This window comes from Stegodyphus dumicola, chromosome X2 (genome assembly GCF_044657685.1).
Source record: "Stegodyphus dumicola isolate Sdum_Otavi_A_Nest chromosome X2, ASM4465768v1".
NCBI classification, from domain to species: Eukaryota; Metazoa; Arthropoda; class Arachnida; order Araneae; family Eresidae; genus Stegodyphus; species Stegodyphus dumicola.
Genome location: NC_140781.1, coordinates 80,599,710 through 80,624,456, shown reverse-complemented (window position 1 = coordinate 80,624,456; position 24,747 = coordinate 80,599,710). Strand labels below are relative to the sequence as shown.

The 24,747-nt window shown below is 32.0% G+C and overlaps 1 protein-coding gene across 1 annotated transcript in view; it reads right to left on the bottom strand.

Annotated features, from left to right (window-relative positions):
• LOC118197948 (uncharacterized) overlaps positions 1–24,747 on the bottom strand; it is a 350,563-nt gene that overhangs the window by 89,347 nt on the left and 236,469 nt on the right. Inside the window, exons 4-5 of the mRNA XM_085809172.1 lie at positions 18,385–18,518; positions 4,091–4,304 (exon numbers count right to left, since the gene is read on the bottom strand). Of these exons, the coding sequence (XP_085665298.1) occupies positions 4,091–4,304; positions 18,385–18,518 (348 nt within the window). The remainder of the gene's footprint in view (positions 1–4,090; positions 4,305–18,384; positions 18,519–24,747) is intronic.

The window sequence follows — 24,747 nt, the reverse complement described above, 5'->3', positions numbered from 1 at the left end:
TCAAAATCATCTTCTTTTATTTATTATTTTAATTCTAACTTCAGTGTGACAGGAAATTCTTACATTAAAATGTGTAACAACAGCCGACAATTTTATATCAAACATAATGTATGTATTTAATGCAAAAAAATGGTGCACCACAAAAATAACTGAAAACTGGACTTCCCTTTTTGTTAAGTTAATGTTACATCTTCGGAAATTTTGGGTAAACTTAATAATTGCTCTTATGTGAATCAAGGCAATTTAAACTTAATAATTGCTCTTATGTGAATCAAGGCAATTTATGGATTTGGCCTTCCATTTCCTCAGAAGAATCGGGCATGCATATGCCAGATGATATCTCGCGCAGTTTAAATAGCATGATTTGATAAAAACTCCTAAATGGCCGAGTCGAACACCGAAAACTATAATACAGGATAAAAGTTTCCTTTTTTCTATGAAGGAGTTGATCCACATAATTAGCTGCAGAAGTGTTTCTGATGGAAATTTACTTTAGTTCTTGCGTTTTTTGCAACTCTAATGAAAATGCTGACAATTTCTCATAGTTCTCATAGTTAATAATTATCAACTTTTATACCGGGAACTTAAAGATACAAATTTCATGCAAAATTTCTTTGTCTGTAGTTTCTGCGAAAGATCTCGGACAACAGCCTAAATCGGTGTTTCGTCCTCGTTTCTAAAGTTAATGAACAGAATATCATGCCTAAGCAAATAAGTAATAAATTTTGTACCAACTTTTCATAGAATTGAAAGCAATTGGAATAGCACCTCTTTGTCAGGCTCGAAAAAGATTTAATCCAGTGCGGTAATTAAATTTAAATCCGAGTATTTATACTACCGTTTCCCAAATTGTGTGTGTTAGATAAGAAGCAGAAGAATTAGTAATTAAATAAGCATTACACACACACACATATGTATATATATATATATATATATATATATATATATAGTCTATACAGTCAAATTCATAATGCTATCATATAATCAAGTAAGAGCAATATTTTCATTTATAGAGACACTGTTTTAATACATATGATAAAACATTTTCATTATTAATGTAGTATGTGTTGTCACGTAGCAAAATTTAAAATTTTAAAAAGGCAGTTTGCCTAGCATAAAATTACATTCACTTGAAAAATAATTCAACAGTTATATTATAAATTAAGAAACAGAATAAATCTGAAATTCATGGATTTCTGTGATATTTGTGAAACGTCTGAAAATCCTTTAAAACCCTCTGAGCGGCCAGAGCCAAGCACAAATTTCCCAAAACTACTATAACAAATAATTGGTTTGATTTTAAGGTAAAACCTCTGCTGGTATTTCATACCTGGATTTGTGTACTTTTGATATATTGCCTTAATTTCTTTGACATATATTAAGGTCTAGGTATATATACGTTTTTACAGATATCACACAAAATATTCTAGGCCGTATATACACGGCCTTGACGCTTAGAGGGTTAAATTTGACAAAGTAATCGTGAAATTCGAGACACGGTAAAATTATTACTCCTCATGCGTACAAATACAAAAGGAATAAAATTTGGTCACTAAATTTTGGTTAGAATAACTTAAAAGAGTATAAAATAAAATATTTATTCCCTAACCATTTGTTTAAAGTTTGTAAGAAAAAATTGGCAGAAAAGGAATACGAAAAAGGATTGCAAATCTTAATTTATTTTTACCCCTCATATGTGCTTAAATTTTTTTTTGCGGTGTTATTTTTTCTTTGAATTTCCTTTGCACTCCTAAAAACTCTAATTTAATAATGATTAACGAATCTATAATTTAATTTAAAACAATTTTTCGGTGTTGGATATTTGAGAAATAAATGTACATGGCTGATAACGAAACAGGAAAGTAAACAGAAATTCCTTCAGGAATGACTACTTGTCGCTGCTGTGACAAATTTTAAATGTGCCAGAATCAATAAATGTTATGGCTAATTGTTTATGCTATCGTATTGATTATTATAGTTCTGTCTCTTTGCTAGTGTGCATGGTTTTTTATTGTTTGCTTAGAAGTTTTCATTCGATTTCAATTTCCAGCGAAGTGATGACATACACAGATTAGTACTCGAGTGCATATAACTCACAAAATATGATAAGAACACAGTTCATATAACTGATTGTTGATTTTTGCTGGTTGAAGTGATTGAGTGGTTGGCATAGATCAATTAATTACGTCCTTTAATTTAAAATCAAGGAGAACAGCAACCATATTTTGAACAAAGGTTGCTGTTTTGCCTAATTTTAAATTTTACATTGAAGTATTTCTGTTCCATTTTGACGATCTTTAACTTCTCAATTTCACTAACATGCTTAAAAGTAGGTTTTTAATTTTCGAAAGTCTATAATTTCTGCCCGCAGAGTTAATTAAATTTATGCAATATAGAGGATGTTTAATGTAAAGTTTCTGCTTATACAATGAGCTATTCAATTTGTAACTGACGTTTGATAGGATTAATTTAAAATTTTGTCTTCTGCCGATGACATACTGAATAGAGTTAGACGATTCGTTCCGGAACTGATTCAAAGAACCAATTCACTTAAACGAGCGAATTTACTCTATTCTAGAAGACGGAGTGGTAACTTCTTTACAGTTCACGGAGAGCTCTTGTTGGTAGCCTGATAGGAATAGAGATTCTGCTATTCGTTCACGAGCTCATTCTTTTTACTGAGTGACTGTACGTCTGATTCGCGAAAAAAGAGCGGAGTTCATGTTGAAAGCCTGCCAGGAAAATTCGATTCCTATTTTAAGGGAGAAAAGAATATTTAATTTTCCCCATGTTAAAAGTGAGTTTAATTTTTATATTTCACAACTTTGTGAAAAAATTTTATTCTGGACTATTTTTTTTTTACTTTTAATGCTACGTAGAATCTCAAAACAACTAAAACTGAAAGAACTCAGCTTAGGAAGTTAGCTTTTGATTAAGTTGATTCTTCTGATTCCATTGTTCGTCCGATTCTTTTCGATCTTTGCTCCAATCTCGCTAACCGGTCCCGATCCCACTGCTCGTTCGATTCTCTTGGCTTTTCGCTTCATCCTCGCTAACCGCTCTTGATTTAACCTTTTTCCCAATGTTTTTCATAAAGGTTAATGTTAGTGAGCAGTTAATCATAAAAAAAAGAACCGATTCATTTCAGTGAGCAAATGCTGACCCGATCCCGTAGAACAACGATTTTTAATTGATTTAATTGAAGAATATTAAATTATTGATGAAAAAGACTTATTTCAATCTATAGTAGCTTTTTAAATAGTTCTGTTTCTTTTATTCACTTTTCATCACTTATATAGTGAGTGAATATGGATTTCAAATTAGTGACAAGAAAATTTGCAACTGCAAACACCATATTACCTTTTATAAGCTCAAAAACATTTACCATTATTTTTAAAAATTAAAAAAATAACAAAAAATGTTAAAAAATTAAAGTGTGTAAATAATATAAATATTTTTCTTAAAATAAAACAGTATTTATTATTACCTTAATTTTACTTTTGAATCCAATTAAAACTTAGCGCAAAAAGAATTCCAATTTTAAAGGTTCCGGCACTTATTTCTGAATTTCCTTTTTTTTAAATATAAAATGGCATAAATAAAAAATTTTAAAAAGTAAATTACCGTTTGACTTAAAATTTAAAGAAAAAAAGAAATATGTGTTGAGAAGTTTGCAATCTGCACATTGCTGAAAGTTTCCTCATACCCTTTTGATTTTATTTTGGATCTAGACTATACAACAGGCAGGAAGAAGGGCTGCAAATTTTAATATCAGTGTATTAAAGGCCAATAAAAATATTTTGGGCATCAGTTATGATGTAATACAACACTGATGTAAAAATGTAAAATATTATTAACAAGTTCAGGTAAAATTAATTTTCAAATAATTTAACATCTTATGCTGATGTCTCACGTGTATAATATCGAAGATATAAATAGCAGATCTTACGCCCTGTAAATTGCAACGAAGCAACGAAGAAATTTGCATCATAGATGTTACTAAAATAAAACCAGATTTATATAACTGTATCGGTAAAGAGAATGTGCTGAGGAAAAACCACAACACGGGTAAAAAAGTACACTTCCTTACCATTCTGAGGACCTGGTCCGGATAACCTTTCTCCTATTACTAATTCATAATGAGATCTTGCGTACGTCAAATACACTTCAGCTAAGCATTGTAATCGAAGACCACCTCTGCGAATGTAAGAACCTGACATGACGAACACTAAGCGTAGCTGAATCCATTGCAAACCTTCTTTCGTCCTTCTTGGAGGCAAATGAGTTACATGGTGAGCTTTAGCCTAAAATAGAATGTCTTTAGAAATAAAAGCCGCTTTTACACTCAGAATAAGTTTATTTGGAATTAAATTATTGTATCAAAACATCGAATTGCAATTTCGAAAAATATTGGAGCCGTGAGAAAGAGAGCTTGAAAACTGTTACAATTTGCAAAGAAATTTTAATTATAACTTGTGTATGTAAAACTGTTGGTGATACTCAGAGTAGTTAAACAATTAATTAAAAGCGTTTTTATTCAAAAATATCAGGCTCAAAACCTGTAGAATTAATCACCTTATTTTTAATTCTTCATAGAAGGAAGATTGATAATACGCACATATGTTCTTTATAATATTTTGCTGAAATAACAGGATATAATAATGTAAACCTAAACCTTATCAGAATAACTTATATTATCGAAAAGATAACAAAACTGTTACTACAAAAGGGAGATTTGATTCTTACTTTATTATGACATTTCTTTTATCCTTATAATTCCATTTGGCACAATAAAAAGGCCGTTTAAAGACCCACAGTTGATAATAAAAGCCAAAAGATCAGTCACCCCCTGATGAGAGAATTTTCGAATGTTACCCATTTTTGCTATCTTTTCCAAAGCAACATTTCCCCAACGCTGCTTTAAATTAATGGACCGCTATACAGAACTTTAACAGAAAACCTCGGTTGACAGAGACCACGTTAATTGTTGCGTATTTAAATACTGCGTAATAGTGCTGTTACGGTAGTAATAATAATGATGACTTAGTGTTATTTTCAACAAGCTCATGAGAAGTTCACCTGATCACACTTTAACATTTATAATTTAACTCATTTAACGGCTAACTTTATCAATTTCTTTCCTATATACCTTGATCCGTTATGTTACTCGCGCAGACTAGTGATTTATGCAAATTTTTATGTCTAACAATAACTGAGTAACAGTTGCTTTTCTTTCATTTTTTTTAACTTTCTAGGTTCAAAAGGGTACTATATTAAGTCTTGATTGTTGATGTCACATAATTTCAGTCCATATATTGGAGTGATGAGACAAGTCAAAAGAGTACCTGTAGAAATGCAATATTTCTCTAATACGCTGCTCCTTGTGTAAATTCGTATACCCTAACCGAAATAAAAGCGTATTTTAGTTCAGTTTCCTGTAAAGTTTTTTTTTTAGAACAAGTACTTCAACATCGCCCCTACTGCAGCCATTAAAGCACGGACTTTGTTTACAAGCAATAAAGTTGTAGCTCTTTTGCTTAAATTCTTTACATCAGCAGGATTTTCATATAAGTAGCTAATTTAGGCTATAAAAGTGTGAGAATGAGTTACTGCAAGCACAAGAATAAAGAATTTTAAAAAGGTATATAAATAATAACTAAAGTTTATTCCAATCAAACTCGTAAACCTATAGAGACATAGAGACATTAGGCATTTTTGGAAGCAGGCAAGATGAAAAATGAGCAAACGCCTTCGCCGGGAATCGAACCACGGACTTCTGGAATACCGGCCCAGCGTGCAGAACCACTACACCACGAAGGCATGCTAGGAAGGCGGGAGAAATACTTTATATACTCCGCCTTTTAAAGGGTGATTGGGGTTTCTTAGGGAACCCAATCGCCAAATCCTGGGTGAGGAGAATCATCATCCAATACACTTTTTTTTAGTTCGGGCGCCACTGTAGAGACATTAGGTATGTTTTGGAAGCAGACAAGATGAAAAATGAGCAAAGGTCTTCGCCGGGAAGCGAACCACGGACCTCTGGAATACCAACCCAGCGTGCAGAACCACTACACCACGAAGGCGGGAGGAATACCTTATAAACCTAACATATAATAATGAATACCATGAAACTTGGACAGTTACTATAAAAATCACGTACTATAAGATTATTAAGTATATAAACCTAACATATAATAATGAATACCATGAAACGTGGACAGTTACTATAAAAATCACGTACTATAAGATTTACTATTCTCGATCAACGTCAACCCGTGGAGTGAAGTCGAAGTCCCGCTTTTGCCGACTTCTGTGAGTAAAGTGACGTCACGAAACAGTCACTAAGCATATACTTTCATACATATATCCATATTCGGTATAAATATAGCGGGTGATCACAGATAACAAAATATAACAGTTCAAGTATTCGAAAAGTGTAGAAAATAGCACGATGTTGTTTTCACAAAAATACTCAGAAAATGTAGGACTGTATTTTAATATTGAAAGAATTCATTGTCAGAACAGTTATATTTCTCAGTGATAGGCGGGGTTTCACTTGCATTAGAAGCTCGTACAGTGGAGCCAAATGGTTCACAACGCATCTAGGATTACAAATGCTAGTTTTAACGGCATTCATTCAGGGAAATGGCCGTCAGCTGTGACACGACACACTGCACAGCATCGAAAAGGGTTCACATGTAATTCCTCCCACATGATTACGTATAACTTCTTTCAGTATCGCTAACAACATCGACTGGATTCTGTGTAACTGTAATTTCACGTAGCCCGTAAACAAAACTAAGATCTGGAGACAGTGGTGGTCATTCATGTGTGACAGAGCAAGTAAGGACACAGTCATTGTCAAATGTTGATCGCAATAAGTACGGGGGCAAGTTCTACGCTGAGGCGCACCACCCTGAGTGTAACCTCCGAGAACTTACATCCCTTGCAAAATGGGAATGATATTGTCTCAAAAGCGCCGCATAACGTTCGACTCTCATAGAAAGAGTTTGAAATGCATACTTGTGGACCTGCTGAAGGAAAAGAAGCCTGTAATGAATACCTCAATGATTTCTGCCATCTTTGCTGTGCTTTGAGTGTCACGCTGGTTGTCATTTTTGGCTGTCATTTTCAGCTGAAGCAAAGGCGTTCCCACAAGCGCGTTTGGGTTCTCTGTCACCTAGATGCCGTAGCTGTATGCATTTACACTTTTATTAAGCGAAACGGATATACAGACAGTGCCATTCCGCATTGTTTCCCATCAGTAAGAAAGGCCAATTTGCAAATTCACGACGTCTCTCGAAATCAGTTGGTTTCAGTTCTTGCTATGCTAGATTTTGTAAGGAAAATTGATAATGAGGATGATCCTAATCCTCAGGAATCATCACACAATCCCATATAAAATGCCACTTCGTCAGGTTCGCTCTAGCGCAACTTATTGGTGAAAATGTAACTATTTTAGAAATAAAACTTTTCGTTATTTAAAAAAAACTGTGTAAAAGTCACCTATATTTTTGAATAATTGAATTTTATTTATTTGTTACTTTTTTATCACAAAATTTGCATATATGTATGTGATGTACCAGCTTTTGACCGGAATAAATAGATTGGTGAAGAATCATAGATGTAGTCGTAAGTTAAATTATCAGACGATAAGTTTAAAAAACAGGATCCATTTATTATTGGTCAGGAGAAATAGCGGTTACAAAAAATCATATCTCCGGAGTAAATAAAAAAGAATTACTAATAACTTTTTGTATGAAGTTTACTGCATCGTTACATTAAAGAAAAGACCCCGATATTCCTTTGCGAGTCCTTTTATAGCCTCTGGAAAGGCGGAGCTTCCAAGAAATGACATCAGCCTCGTCAGCCATTCCAGTTCCCTGTAAATATCTCCAGAACATTCTATAACTGTACGTGTAGAAAAAGGCGAGAAAAACAACTTGACTATGGGGCTGTGGATTTAATTCCACGTACTTTCAAATAAGAGACCGTCGCCATTAAAAAATGAAAAGAACATACAGTTAGAATTTTAAGTGTATTCTTGACTATGGCATTTTATTATTACATGTATATATAAAAATGAATAAACTGTAATTTTTAATTCATATTCAATTTAAGCAAGGAAGTAGAAAACACGAATGAAGAGAACGCAACCCTATTTTTCTGTTTTGATGGAATATGAATTCAAATTTACGATTTCATTATGTATTTTATATAACAGTTAAAGAACAGTAGCTTTCGGTGCATGGTTTAGCTTTCGATTGTTTCTAATTTATTGCTTGCATTGCTTCATTTATTGTTATATCCTCTTTCTTTAATTTTATCGTCCGAAAATCGAGAGGGTAAATTATTCTAGTAATTTAATTCCTAAAGGAAGCCATTGCAGTAAGATCACAAAAAATACAAAGTAGTCTACAGGTAACAATCTCAATATTATTTATTTAAAAGAAATCTACATTCCAATCAGAATACATAGTAATATTAACATTAAAATATCTTCATTTCCATTCTGTTGTAATTTGAAACTCTCCCGTTCTTATTGTTATCTGTGCTACACCGAGAAACCCTAGACAGAATGTCAGTTCATGTTTGTTTCGCCGTATTAAGCTAGCATAAAGTTGAAGAGGTACAATTGCATTCTAATGACAATCGTAGAAAGTTCGAGAGGGTTTGTCTTTGTTAGTAAAATGAAAACAATCACTAGGCGGATGAATCCATTTTCGGTTTTGGGCAGGGCTCGTTCTCTAAACGCATTAAAGAAAGGGAAAAATTAAGAGATAAAATTTTAGAACCTGGCACTGAAATGCAAGGGGGAATACGCGGGAATTATAGCAGCACACACATAAAGTATAAGATATAAAAACATGAAGAAAAATTTATTACCAAATTGAACTTAATTGAAACGGTCCTTTGAATTTTTAAATTTAATTGTATACACCCTATCTTCGAGGCTCCATATTTCACCATGTTACATCACGCTTTTCCTGCATTAACCCCAATGCAAAATCTGCTCAGGATTCGCTGTACAGGATTAACAAAGACTTATAAAAGTCTTATAAATAGTGCCGCATCTAACTACGTATCCTTTTTTACTACTTCATCTTCCTATTGGAAACGTTTGCTTAGCCTCTGCTAGCTATCCTCCCTTATATAAAATGTAAACTTCATGTATAAAATTGTGGTGCGCGTTCAGCGTACCTTTTGTTTGACCGGTTAAGAAAATATGTGCTAAGAAATCCGTCATATAAAAATAAACGATGTTCAACTACCAAGCTTGTCACGCTTCTTTCAAAAATCATCCGGTCATCCACTACATAGCAGTTTCGAGCCAACTACGCAGCAGTGTTTTTCGGCCATGACTAAAAAGCGAATTGTTGCCTTCCCTAATCCCGTCTTCATTTAATAGCAAATAACATAAAACGAAATAAATCATATCTTCAGGACTGGTTTCCTCTAGCCTACCTCTCCGCTGAATTCTATCAACGTACGATGACTATGAACCTCTAAATTATCACATCTTCAAATCGACAAGATTTGATATTTTAACATGGTGCAGTATGGAGCCTTGAAGAAAGGGATGTATGCAATTAAATAAAGAATATGAAGGACTGTTCCAGTTACGTTTTGTTCAGTAATAAATTTTTCTTCATATTTTTATATCTCTCACACGCACACACACCACAAAAATCCTTACCTGACCCTTATTTTTGTAACCTTTCGTCGTAGACATATTCCCAGTTATAAAAGTCCTTACCCGGCCTTTTATAACTGGGAATATGTATATTTATATATATATAGATAGATATGTACATGTGTGTGCGTTCTTGTGTATTCATTACATTTGGGCTATGTTCTATCTAAACGTCTTGTATGGTTTTATTATACTTTCGGTTTGTTTGAATTAAATGAAAAATAACAATATTTTTATGGCATATTATTGTAAAATTGGAGTATTATTGCTATTATTATTATAGTATTATTTAGTATTCTTATTACTAAATGCAGTTATTTTTAATGCTATTATTATTAACATACTCATCATCATCGTATGTTCACTGTTCCATCATGTCCTAAATATCAGCGAATTCTTCTTGAATACGTTTTCCGAAATATAGCTTCTTCATAAGCCAGGAACGGTTTTTACTTTAAAGCCTGTAGAGTCATCAGAGTTTCTAATGCTGGAGACGTCAAAAATGTACAATGCACTCGCCGCGATACGAACTCCAAACCTCCAGAATACGTGTCGTGTGTGCTTCCAATTACACCACGAAGGCATGAGAAAAGGGAGAAGGAAAATACCTTATAAGCGTCAATGCAAGCCAAACTGAATATCATTAATAGGATAAAAAATAGAAACATCTGCCTGTTTTCCAAATCGATAAGAATAACGTAGCGTTAAAATTATTCGGTTGCATTAAAACATGAACTTGCGTATGATATCAAATGCATAGGAAATTACTTCCTAAAATGTCTCTAGTTTATTCAGTATTTAAAAGGAGATGATGATTTCAAAATCAGTTTTATGCTGAAGTGCAGTGGGATGGATACATATATATAATACACATACATACATATATACATAGGCTATATACTTTCAAAGAGTGAATTCTTCGATATTAACTTTTACCAAATAATAAACTATGATAGCATTCTGTTAAAAATACATAGTGTTAAAATTATTCGGTTGCACTAAAATATGCACTTGCGTATTATATCAAATGCATTAGAAATTACTCTCTAGTTTATTCAGCAATAATAAAGGAGATAATGATTTCAAAATCAGTTATATGTTAAAATGCAGTGGGATACATATGTATATAATACACATGCATACATACATACATAGGCTATGTACTTTCAAAGAGTAAATTCTTCGATATTAACTTTTACCAAATAATAAACTATGATAGCAGTTTGTTAAAAATAAATCAGGTTTTTAAAAAAGATATTTATTTGCAACCGAAGATGTCTGCATGTTTAAAAAAATGAATAATAATACATCAACACAAATAACCGATGGCAGAAGTTCATCAATATAATTAAAAGCATGCGAAAAATTCAGCAAATATATTAATTTGTTGAACAAAATTCTCATCTCGCTTGCGAATTGAAAAAGAAATACCCGCTACTTGTAGTTAGGGGAAAAAATGTCGAAGACCAAGCATTTTTCTCAACAGACCATTGCTTAATCATGATCTTTTTCCATGTTAAATAATTGAAAAACAAAATGAAAGCTTCAAGTTAAATTCTTGCAACACAAAATTTGACTCAAAGATAATTAAATTTATTTTTCACCCATTTTACTCAGCTGAATTTTATTAGCTGAAAAGAAATAACTCTAGAAATCATTTGTTTAAGGAAATTTCGAGAAATTTAACGAAGCGATTGCTTATTAAATTGTGAAATACTTATTTGGTGTTTAAACTCATAGAGCAAAAATTATAGTTTATTTGTTAGAGGTAATAATTTTTATGCTTATCTTCCCCGCCTCTTAGTGAATTTTATTTTAAAGATTCATTAACATATAAAAATATATCAATTGTAAAAGCTTAAAGATATTCTTATAGCCAACTGTAGTTTATCAAAAAACTTTATTCAAAGCTGAAAGTTTTGTCGTAAAAATTATAATTTAAATATTTACTTTTATATTATTCATGCCAAACAGCTCCTCGTGTCCAGAAAAATAAATAAGGCAATATATTATACATAAAGTTCTGAATGAACACGTTTTATTCAAATGAACTTTTTTCATCTTAGGAGATTTATAGATTTTATTTTGTTTACTTCATCTAATACATCTTAATATAAAAAACTACCTAATTTTTATTAAAGTTGCAATTAAGCTGCTTCATTTAAGTTAGTTATTTATAATTAAGTCTTCGACTGCACTGAAATGTACTCCCTCAGAAACAAAACGTGTTCTCTGAATTTCTGTTGGTGTTAGGAGTTTCACATCCAAATCCTACTGGGGAAATTCCTCTTCTTATAGGATAAATGAAATTTTAAATTATAATTTGAAGTTAATCAGTTTAGTATTCTTAATAACTTAGTTTAAACTTAGGGTGAGTTATGTAATAGCATGAAACAAGAAAGGAGAAATTAAATTAGGCTATCTTTAGATTGAACAGTTTTCACATAGCCTAATAAATAGAGAAAGATTGTCCATATTTATTATATAAGCTTTAGTAAAAAATGAGAACGTATTCAGAAACATAAAGATTGAAAGATCTTATCTACGAAAAATTTAGGTTTAGTACAAAATCTCTCTACCTCAAACATTGCATATACCCTCAAAGTATAGACCCATTTTTAGAATAAACCCTCTTCGACCTTAATGACCTTTTCTACCTTAATGACATTTACTAAAAAATAGGTAAGTACCAGGTCAGTTTGTGTGCTAGTTTAATTCATTCAATTCAGTATCGACCTTTACAATATAGAGGGCAAAATTTTAATAGGAGATTTATCTGCAGCAAATGTACAAAATATTACTAAGCTTAAAGCAAGCCAACATTAAATCCTCTAGACATAAAGATTTTCTTCATGCAAAGAGTTTTTTCATTCATAAATATTAATAGAACTTTTATTATTATACTTTAAATCAGAAGCCTTAAATTTTGGAATCATTAAATATTACGTCCATGTATGTAAGATAAAAAATTAGGCAATCTAAAATACTACCTGTAATTTTCAATAGTCCATTAACGCTTTTTTTTTTTAGTTTTATTATTTCCTTTTTCCGTTCTAAAAATGGTACTTACTTTTCATAAATCTCTCTAAACTACGTCATTTAAACATTAATCCTTCTAGATGATTCTTATATAATGCTAATGAGATAGATAATGCTAATTCTTATATAATGTTAATAGCGTTTCGCCCAATAATAATTTAAAACTTTTTTGAGCTAAAACTCGAATAACCAACCAAAATTATGTGAAACTATAACTCTAAAAAACCTCCATTTGGAAACAACGTACAGTCCTTCTCTTCTGTCACCTTTACGCTTACAATCCGCTGCTTATCATACTTACAAAAATATGTCTTAAAATATGAAAATTCATTAAATAACAGGTGCGCTTTTTACCAATTCATCAGTATCTTCATCCAAATGTGATATCGGTTGCAAAAGAATTGTCCAGCTGGCCATCACTGCAAGTACCACCCTGCAACATCTAAATCGTTTCACTTGTTTTGGTTTAATTTATATGTTTATGGCAGAACACTCGAGCGCTATCTGTCTAAGAGAGGGGAGTGTCTTCGTGGAGGATTTTATAAGGGAATCTGGCTCGTATCCAGTCCATGCTGAGAGCTCTTTCACCAGGATTTGATTCCCAGTCGAACTACCCGAGTTTAGAAACTATACCACAAATTATGAAGTAATGAAAATTTTTAAAAAATTCTACAAATCATGCTACTGAGATATTCGCGAACTTCAAAATTTGATTGGGGTATTTTTAACAGTCTATAAAATTTTTTAACAATCTATTTTTTTTAATTGCCTAAGCATATGTTTTCTCATCCACTTAATTGATAAATGAGTTATGAGCTCAGTTTTTCTTAATGTTTGTTATTTTAAATTAAAATTTTATAACTTTGAGTTAACTGTTTTGGAGTGAATGATGAGAAAAAAAAAGCGTTATGATCTAACTAATTGCTTTAAATCGTTTAGTAATTATAAATTTTAAGGCTTCATTTTTGTATCTTAAGAATAAAAATGTTTTGGCAGAATTGAACTTGTATGTAAATATTGCGGATCAGTTTGTCGGGTTTATTTTTCTACTAGTTGTTTTTATTTTAAGATAGATTTCCTTTACTTTCTCATTTTCTTACCTACTCTTTCCTATCAGAATGAGTTTCCAGTTTCACGCTTAATGCAAAACAGGGAAGAAACTACTATTTAAGCTGAGGTGTGAAGTACTTCAGTTAGACAGTAGAGAGCCATATAGAGAGAGCGTGATCTGCCTTTTGGCAGCCGCGTTGTTGTATGAGTTAAAGCTCATAGGGCCGTGCTTTAGTTACGGCCGTGCTTTAGTCTACGCTTGTGAGTTTTAGTAAAAGCCAACTACGCGGTAGCAACTTTGTGCAGCCAGGTTGCTTAGTCTACTTAGCTTTACTTTAATTTTACATTTTCTGCTTTAAGTTCAAGCCAAGTTGGCTTCCTGAACACTCAATAGAGACCGTTTGTAAATAATTGAATTCAACTAAAAGGGTTTTTTTTAACCCTTCTCTTCAGAGTTGTTATTTATGCAGAAAAATTTAGCGAATAGTAGCTACGTAGTTTTACTTGGTTCTAGCAGTTAGAGAACTTTATTTAAATTAGAATGTTACAAGCTTAAGGAGTAACTTAAAAAGCCAATTTATGTTCAAGTGACATAGATTAACTTTTCTCTTCACAGCAATACTTGATAAAACAGAGCGGGAAACTGGCTCTTATACACTTTCCAGATGGTAATTAAGTGTTGCTAAAAAATTCTTCAGAATATCAGTTTGTACATTCCCAGTGCTAATTAAAGTGATATTACGGACAAGATGGTTGCCATTCATTGTTCCTACATATGCGCTGCGAATAAACATCTGATGGGTATAGTGCATCTTGAGGACTGAAATTTCAACCAATGAGAACGATTTAATACTGATTTTATATAGTTCTTAAACATTCCTAAAAGATTTTAGTTACTATAAGCACCTTAGTATACGAAATGTGATTTTCGAGAAGGGTGATTTAAGAAGCTAATGACGAAAACAAGTTTTTGGGGTAAAAGGAGGCCATTATTGTTAACTGGGGCGAGTGGGCTTCAGTAAAATACATCCATGTTTAGATTTTTTTGTGCTACAGGAAAAACGAAATCTTTCTTTCTTTTCTAGCATTGTTATGATGCCTGGATCGACAAATTATCATACTAGCTTTTTTAATTTAGTATAACTGTATCGAGTTAGTTTAACTCTCGTTTTTTTTAAATGCCAATTAACGCTGCGACATTCATTTAACATATCAGAATAATGATTGGCTTTACTTCGAATCATATTTTATCTCCTTAAACCTTAGTTTAGTTTGTTAGATCTACATAAAAAAAGATCCCACCAGTGGCCGAGTGGTTAAAACCGCTAAATACTGGTAGTTCTGTCTGGCTTGGCTTCGATCCCAGGCGAACGGGCTGGCTGCATGGTTGGTTCCCGTGGCTTTTCTCATGTGCAACGTGAATACGAGCTAGTTTCTCTCAAAAAATTCCCCCACCCTTAGCAGATAGCCCTCGTGGCTTGTCATATTTAGATAACGTAACCTAACATTCTTAAACATGAAAACGATCTGTTTGACCCCTTTTGGAAATATTTATGCCAAAAACATTAATGATATGATACAAACTGTCTCGAAATTAATCACTCTAAAGCAAGGACATTAAGCGTTAACCGTATCATTATATACAGCAGGTTAGATATTTGCTAAAAATGTTTGTAGAAGATTTAAGAATATGAGTGTTTGATTTCGCGAGAAATATTTTAATTACACTTAATCCTTTCTGCGGTATGTTTGCTGGAGCTACAGCTTCAGCTCCAATATCGTAAACAGCAAGAGGAAAAAATGGTATTTCTACATTCACCTGGCTTTAAAACGCTAGTCATCTCAAGTATCTAAAAGTAAAGTATATAAAGAATTTTTTAAATTTTTTTTTCCTAAATCAAACTATTGAAATAGGATTTTATATAGAGAAAACTAAAGTCTAAAAATAAAATTTATCTTATACTCCACCTTCTTGATTTGAAGATTTGTATTTGATGGTAGTGCTAAAGATGTTAAACAATATTATGCTACTGCTATGCAAAGAAAAGAGAATGTTTAAACTCATTTTTGTTTAATTTATTTCAGTTTCCTACTAAATTGAATCAGTTTTAATTTTGAGAACAACAAGAGTCTAAGCCGCTCATCTGCTGAATATTTTTCAAAAATATCAATTACCTGATCGTTCAGAGTTTAAATATTAATATAAAACCGATGATAATATAGTCTATTATTTTAAAATAGCCACTTCAATGCCATTTCCAGCCCCCCCTCTCATTTGCGACCGTAAATCGTGTCGTCATAACCTAGCAGTATCTATTTGTCATTTGAGACTGCACTTTAAGTCAGCCTCCATTTGCGTACTTTTCATGAAAGGAAACACGCTAAACAGAAATGAAGCGGGGAAAAAAGTTAAGCGAGTCGCCTTTTTTCCGCATCTATTGTTTCCATGGTTACCAGTCAAATCGAGCAGCAGAAAATAACCTTGAATTTCCTATTTCAAAGTAACAGACTATTGTCCCTTGCAGAATACGAAGATATAAACCTTCTGTGTACAACCAGAGCATTTCTTAGAAGTTACTTATGATGAAATATTAAACTTTTGCTTTGTAATAACCAGTTCTTACCTATTCTTCAATCACATTTTTGGTATTTTCCACTTGTAAGAGTATAAATTTTATAGAACAGTAACAGACGTAATTTTATTTCTTTTCCAAGCCCCTTGCAGTAAAATATCATGAATTTATCGTAGATTTATCTGATTGAGCACACAATTAATGCTCAGGGCTTATTATATCTCTTTAACCTTAATCTTTCTCAATTTTGACATTATGATTTTCTTCTCTTTGTTAAAAGCATTTCTACACTATATAAAACAATATTAGTTTATACCACTTAAAGAAAAGGAAGTTTCCATGTTTCGTGTTTTAAAGGAAAAAAACACTAATTATTTAGGAAGATAGCAACTTTTACACCAGACTAGTTTCTATGCAAATTAGTATGTTCGAAAGTTACAAACTTATAATTGTGAATACATTGCAATAGTCAGTTAAATTATAGTTTACAGAACAATTTCTAAGGAAGTATACTGGATGAAGTTCGAATACTTGCAAGGCTTTATAATTTATAGTAATTATTAGTAGGTCCAAAAATTTGTAGTAGCTGTAGCAGGTCGAAAACTCTTACTCCCCCATGTGCTGAAAGTAATCGGAATGCCGATTTCCTACAAAAAAATGTTTTTTTTTTTTATCTCACTTTGAGATATTTAGTGTTGTATATTTTTTTTCAAATTATATCAGTTTATTTAAAGAACTAATTTATTAGAATATGTGCAGTCAGAAAAATGTTTTTTTTAATCTATTTTTTTCTATTTTGTAAACATTATATGATAAAATAACAGAAAATAGTTAATTTAATAATTTAATCACATCTTTTTATTTTGAAAATTACGAAAGACTGCAAGTCGACTACAAAGACGGAAGACTACAAATCTTACCCGATCTGTGATTAAATATATCAGTTAAAGTTTACAGACCGAATGAGATATAGAGCAGTAATGTCTTTTCAAATACGTATTATGATTATAATCATTTGTAAGAGAAGGAAAAATAAAGCTCTAAATGCAGATTAGGCAATGGCTTTGAAGTAACGCAATATCTGAAGTACCTGGCAGTGATGAAAGTAACCTACCTATTAAACTGATCCTGTTGAGATTCTTATTCCCACCAAGGCTTAGAAAGCGATTTATTCCTTCCCATTAATAGCCCAGCTTTGAAGACTAATCAATACTTACCGCAAACAGCTGAGTACAAAGCTTATCGATAGCTCTAGTATTGTTGCGCCGCGTCTCGTCAATGCATGCAAAGCTAAGGCATTTAAAGAGCTGGCAATAGCATATTATATTAATTAAATCTAATTAATTAAAAGATAAAAGGAGGGGAAGCTGCAGCAACTTAAAAAATAGCTCTCAGTGAAGAATTAATAAAGTTTAATTGGGGTTTTATTAACCTAATAATTATATGTGTAACAGTAAGCTTACGGACCTCCCTTTTTAGAGAAATATTTAGTAATGAAATATATTTTATAAAATAAAGTTTTTTGCCCAAAACTTTTGTACAAAATGTTTTAAGAGTAAGATCCTAAAAATAAACATTTTCTTTCCTAGAGCTTACAGTCATTTAAACATGTACCTTTTCTACAATATAAGATAAAATATTTTTAAGAGTCGAATAAAGTGAAATTTTACTAAACCAGTTGGTAATTTATAAACACAAACCAAGTACTACAATTAATAAAGTACCAGCGATGGAAGCGTTCTTAAATAACTATTTCATATATATATTATATTAAATTAGGTAACACATGAAACTTTTTAAGGGATTTTAAATGTTACTTAAGCCATTTAATTCTACATTAATAAATACAATAATAATATTAATAATAATAATTTTCTTAATCGATTTCCCCTCTGTGGTTTTAGAAAATTATAACATGTTTTCTCATCTGTACACACACAAAAAAGAAAAAAAATATGTTTTTCTTTTAATATAAGAATTCCGAATCTGATCAAATTTGCTTTATTAAGGATTAAGAAATTCACTTACCACTTCGCCATTTATATACCAGTTGACTCTCGCAGCGGGCTTTGAGGGTCCAAAGGAACACGTTATATTTACCTCATCCCCTACTTGATAACGGGGCTGCAATCCAATTACGTCTGGGCCGTCCGGTGGAAGGGCTGCAACACGATACACCAGCTGTTAAATTCAGCCTTTCCTCTTAGCTAGCGACATATTAACATATTCTTATCAGACTAAGTAAAATCTATTTTAAACTACTTGCAATTAAAAATGAATCTTTTAAAAACAGTTAGCGGAAAAAAAAAGAAGTGCACATCTCCATCTCTGCAAGAATATGCTGCAATGTGCATAAAACATGTTGTACGTGTTCAAATCGCATAAATTTCTTTGCACATTCTATCAGTAATTAATAGACGGTAACACAATTATCATGGATAATAATAAAAACATTTATTATTCAAAATTTTAAAAACTGCTTTTAGAAATTCATTTTACTTTTACTTTACTATTTACGTACGATGTAATAACATATGACAGCCTCGTGTCTGTCATTATATTTCAGTTCAGACTTTCAAACAAATAAATATTTCTTATAAATTAACAAAGTGACGATAATTAATCAACAACTGTAACAAAATGACAAAATGTATATAATGTATAACTTCATAAAAGGTAATGCACGTTTTTCACAACTGTAATTTTCTTCTTATCCTATTGAATTTTAAGACTGTGACATGGAGTTAGATCTTTGCGCGGAAATTTTATCTGGCCAAGCAAAACGTGTAAAATATTTGTCTTCCACAATTTCTTTAACTCTGATTTCAGTGAAAAGTTAACACTGATTTAGGTTTTAAGTGCGCAGATACTTTCAGTCAAATATTACAAAATAACATTAAGTAAAATAAAAAAGTAAGCTTTCATTCACACTCAAGTACTCATTCTACTTCTGGTAACCATAATAGATCATTATTAAAGTGAAATGCATTTTTGTTTATATTCTAAGCCGATAATTAATCAACAACTGTAACAAAGTGACAAAATGTATATGTTAGGGTGAAACACCGAAATCTGGAGAATGTCGACTTTCACCGGTGAATGTCAACATTCACATAGTCGCTTGGTGCACGTCCGAAATATTTTCCAAATACTCTTATTTCTGACTTATACCGGTAAATGTCGACATTCACCATGTACTAATGGTGAATGTTGAACATATAAGAATATTATATATTCTTCTCCGTAATTCAGTTGCAAAGAAACGCATTTGAGACTTAAAATAAGAACTTAAGAACATAAGAACTTAAAACACACAGTACATTCAAAATGAGAAAGGAAAATAATAGAAGTTAAAAACTTACTAAATTATGTGATTCAAATCTTATTTATTGCAACAACTTAAACTACTGTGGCACTTTGAATTGCACAAGAGGCCCTTGCTTTTACAACTGCATTTATTTGTGGAACACTTCCTTTTGCAATGACAGCGTGTACATATATTCCTCTCTTTTTGACGTACACCAGAGCATGTCCGTGATTTTCGACATACACCGGTGAGGGTCTTAATGTACAAGAATATAATGCAATATTCGATCTTTCACCGACGTATTTGGTGAATGCTGACATTCTCCGGTGAAAGTCGACATTCTCCAATTTCGGTCTTTCACGGTAACATATGTTTATGTATATATATGGACATGTCAAATTTATTACATATATATAAATATAGTATATGTAATAAATTTGACATATCCGTATACATCCGTATGTATATATATATATACGGATATGTCAAGTTTAATTCAGTGGCAAAGTGTCGATGTCATCTTACAATCGCTTTATTTCCCCAAAAACGTTATTTCTTCTTAGTTAGGCAGACAGAGAGGCGAAAAAAAGGAGAAACTAAAAAGTTCATTATTTTCATTGTTACTTGTTTATATTTTTATTATTACTTCCCTATACGAAATAAAGGAAGTACTGTAATCGTGAAGAAACTCAGTTTTCAGATTTTAACGGAAATATCCATTTTGACAGTTCCCGTTTCTATTTTTCACCATTTTTGGGGATGGCGTCTGCACGTAGGGACAGAATAAAGAACTCTTGATTACAAATGGGATTGTAAAATGGGTTCCAAATGAAGGTTTTTGCGAGCTCTGTGCGTGCATATGTATGTCTGTATCTCGTATAACTCGAAAACGATTAGCAGTTGAATATTGAAATTTTGTATATGGGACTGCTTTAACCTGTGGTTGCACATCTCTCTTTTTATTGCAATAGGCTAAAGTATATATATATGTATATATATTTATTTGCGATAAAAACAAAATCAGAAGTAAATGACCCGCATGAATTTTGATGGTGTGTAACCATCAAAATTCCATAATGAATAGGTCCATAATTCCATAATTGGTCCATAATGAATAGGAAATTGGAGGCAAAGGCAGATTAAATCTTTATTTTTTATTTTCAGCAACATGTTGCAGCCACAAACAAGTTGGCACATTAAATGTGCATATTCCAAAAAAATTTACATTTTAGACAAATTTGCAGTAAGATAGAAGGAGCAGACAGACAGTTGTCCATCTAGGCCAAAGCGCTGAAAGCAAGTCCGTTATGTTCAGGGTGAAATCTTAATTCACACTGAGCTAGTTTTCGTTCTCAATGCATTTTATTCGATAGTTAATATTGCTATAAAATTACTATTGGCTGCTTGAGTTTTAGTTCCATTTACATCACCAGAATTATGTAAGAATGATATGGCATGGAGTAATCGAGAAATAACGCAATGCAGAGAGAGGTTACTTTTTTTAGAATTGAAGAGGGAAATTTACGTTGTTAATTTAATCTTTTACATATTCTTTATTTCTCTTACATATATATATATATATTATAAAAAATTAAATTTGGACAAATAACGAAATCTAACTTTTAATCTGGTATTCCGGCTAATATACTTATATTTTAGAAAGTTTTATACTCGCTATGAAGAAATAGAAATACAAGAAGTTTAACTTCCCTGCGACAAAAATTGATTGGGATATTTAATTTCAGAATTTGCAGTTCTTGATGTTATTTTCAACTTACCTTGAGGTATCAGCTAATTAAGTTAGAGTAATTCGAGGATATAAGTTTAAGGAGTCAGGTATCTTTTGAATGATAAAATATGTCAAAAAATTACTCAAATTTCAAGTGATGTATCTCCAAAACTAATAGTCACATAAAAATGAAATTTCTAACACATATAGTAGTACCCTTAGTTATTCGTTTAAGATTACTAAATGAGTCATGTACATTAGTAAAACTTTTGAATAAATATTTTAATGTAGAGCCCTTTTCTATAGCTAATAGTTTGACATTCACTGCGCGCAGCGTTTCAACTATATAAAGCATAAGAGGAACCCAATTTTTTTCATATGGTAGAAAAATAATGTATCTTTAAAATGACGAAGATTTATTTTATTTAAATGTTCCTTTCCTACAAAAATAATTTTTTAAAAACAAAATTTAAATTTTTATTAAATTGTTTAGGCATAAATTACCTACAATTTTAAAAGGTTTTACATAAGAACCATTTTGGTTCGTCATATTAAGCATATCTAGCATATAAACATCCATGTAAAATTTGGTGCACTTTAGACTAGCCGTTTCAGAGAAATGCTGCGCGCAGTGAGTAAAATCATAGTTTTGAGAAAATTGACTTTAAAGATAAAAGTATGTTTTATCAAATAAATATGCATTATTTAAGAAAACTAAGTGTTCATATTAAATCAAATACATGATATAATTATTTATATATGGATACTCAAGTATAAAAACATCTAAAAACAAAATAATTTCACAAAACTCATGAAAATATGAAACGAAAACTTTAACTCACTGACCAGAAAATTTACAATTTTTACACAAATTCACTTTTTTTTCAGGCTAGTCATTTGGAGATTAATTTTTTCATACTGAGTGGTATTTGAATAAAATTACTTAAAATTATCTAAAATTATACAATACAGGTTGTAAAAATAGACAATATAAGTTATTGTCCAGAAAAAAAAAAAAAAAAAAAGTAAAGCGTATATATTTAAAATGCACCAGGTGAATATGCTTTGCCTTCATGTAACAACGCGTTCTCCTCAATAACCTTTTGTTTATTTCTCTTTTTCTTACGCATTTCTTTTGTGCTTTGCAAAATGCGTATTTCACTAGTTTTCACTCGTTGCTCGTTTAATTTACATAGACATGCTCGACTACACGAACCAACTGACAGCCCAGGTTCCGCCATAACTTTTAATCTTCCTTCATTACCTTCATTGTAGAGTATTGTGGCCTCATTCGTTGCTATTTCAGCAATTCTTCTTCCTGAACCAAGGGTCTTGGGACACAATTTCCAAATCAAATTACTTAAAGATTCATTGCAGTTTTGTGTCTTCCCGCCAAGACATCTTCACAACAATGTCGGTTGCGATAAATCATTAAATATTGGTTTAATAACATCTATAACACAAAAAGGAAGTGTTGGTTATGTCTGAATTCACTGACAGTTCCATTAGCTACAGCTTTCTGGTAATTACACCAAGTATTGGGACCTATTGGACAAAAGGTATGCAGCGGTTCGACATCAGTTGACCGTGTGTGAAAATAGATTGCCCATATAGCATTACGTATTTCCACCAAAGAAGTTTTGTGTTCTCGAATTGGATTACCATAGTAAACAGTCAATTTGTCAATTTGTGTATCAGTTAAGCGACTTTTCCCATAGGGCTGGGCCTCCATTATAGATTGAAAAGTCTTGGAATCTAGTCAATTTGTCAATTTGTGTATCAGTTAAGCGACCTTCCCCATAGGGCTGGGCCTCCATTATAGATTGAAAAGTCTTGGAATCTCTACCGCATATGTATCCAATATACTTCACATCATGCTTCGTTTCTGACCGCTGGAAAATTCGAACCATACCGACGACCTCCATTTTACCCGCAGAAAAACTGTGATTCATAAGACACTTCGCCTCATGTTTCATTTGCCAGTTATCATACTCTGGTGTACCTTTCATGGAATTCCATGTATCACATGCCTTACAAAAAGATGAAAGAACCTCTGTGTCGAGAACCTTACCACTTTTTGTCTCCATTAACGGTACACACACCTATTCGTGATATGTGACCCCTGGTTTCCATGAGCCATCGCCGCTAACCACAACATTTGAAGAACCCATTAGCTGAACTTCTTCGCAAGCAGCATTTTTCATGGATTGCTGTGCCACATTACGTGAGCACGACATAAACTTCTTTACTGTAGCATTGTATGCTTTTTTTCGATAGTGGATGTGGAAGATTCATGATACCACAAAATAGTTTCATTGCTGAGTAGCCCATTCCAATTGTTCGCATGGCATAAGCATAACGTATGTTAATGTCAGCACAGTTGTTCTTCTTACCAATTATTTTTGAACTTTTAAATGCACTCAGTTCTATACAATTTACACAATTTAAAAAAAAATTAGAACTTAGTCCACACACAACTTCTTCTTTGATAGTGACATCACTGCCTCATGTTTTGCAGCACAATTCCTTTTCAAAAAAGGAAATCATTACACTCAAGTACAAGATCCTAAAACCTTTAAAATCATCATTAGTTTCATTTTCCAACTGCTTATTAGAAAGTTTTATTTTCTTTGCAGAAGCACTCACATGCAGTTGCGCAGTAGACGACTCGCAATGTGTGTGGATATTACCAGTAAAATTTTTCTTTTTATTTCTACCGCCAGATGATCGCTTAGGTGTTAATCTACCTTCTATCCTATTCATATTAATCTTAGGAATGACTTTTCAATATAAATATTTAATTATATTATTAAATGAAGGTAAATATATCGAGAAATATCTCACAGAATATAGAACACGTTGTACAATTCGCAAGCAAAACAAACTGAATGAATGAGTGAAGATAAAAGTAAATATATTGCTTTCTTCTTCTAGAAAAGCAGGAGAATTAAATAATTATTAAATATATCTATTTCCAAGCCATTACAAGAAAAAAATGTTAGATTGCTTTTATAAACGGAATTTATCACAACTCTTCACGAGGGCAGCTGTAAATATCCAGCTGTCAAAAAAGGTAAACAAACGCCTCGATCCTGACTTTTGAAAATTGGGCTTCGGTTCTTCCTCGATATCTTTCGTTCTAGAGGGAATGTTTTTATGCGGTTTGTTTCAAAATATTGCTATTAGTTAGCTCTTTAATATAAAGCAATAAAAAATTGATTTTTTTTACCCTAAAAGGGTACCTGACCACTTAAATGACGTGCAGCAAGAAAAAAATGAGTATAATTTAAAAGGCGTTCAAGGAACTCATGCGATGCCCATATCAGATTTTTTTTATTTATTAACATCATTGAGA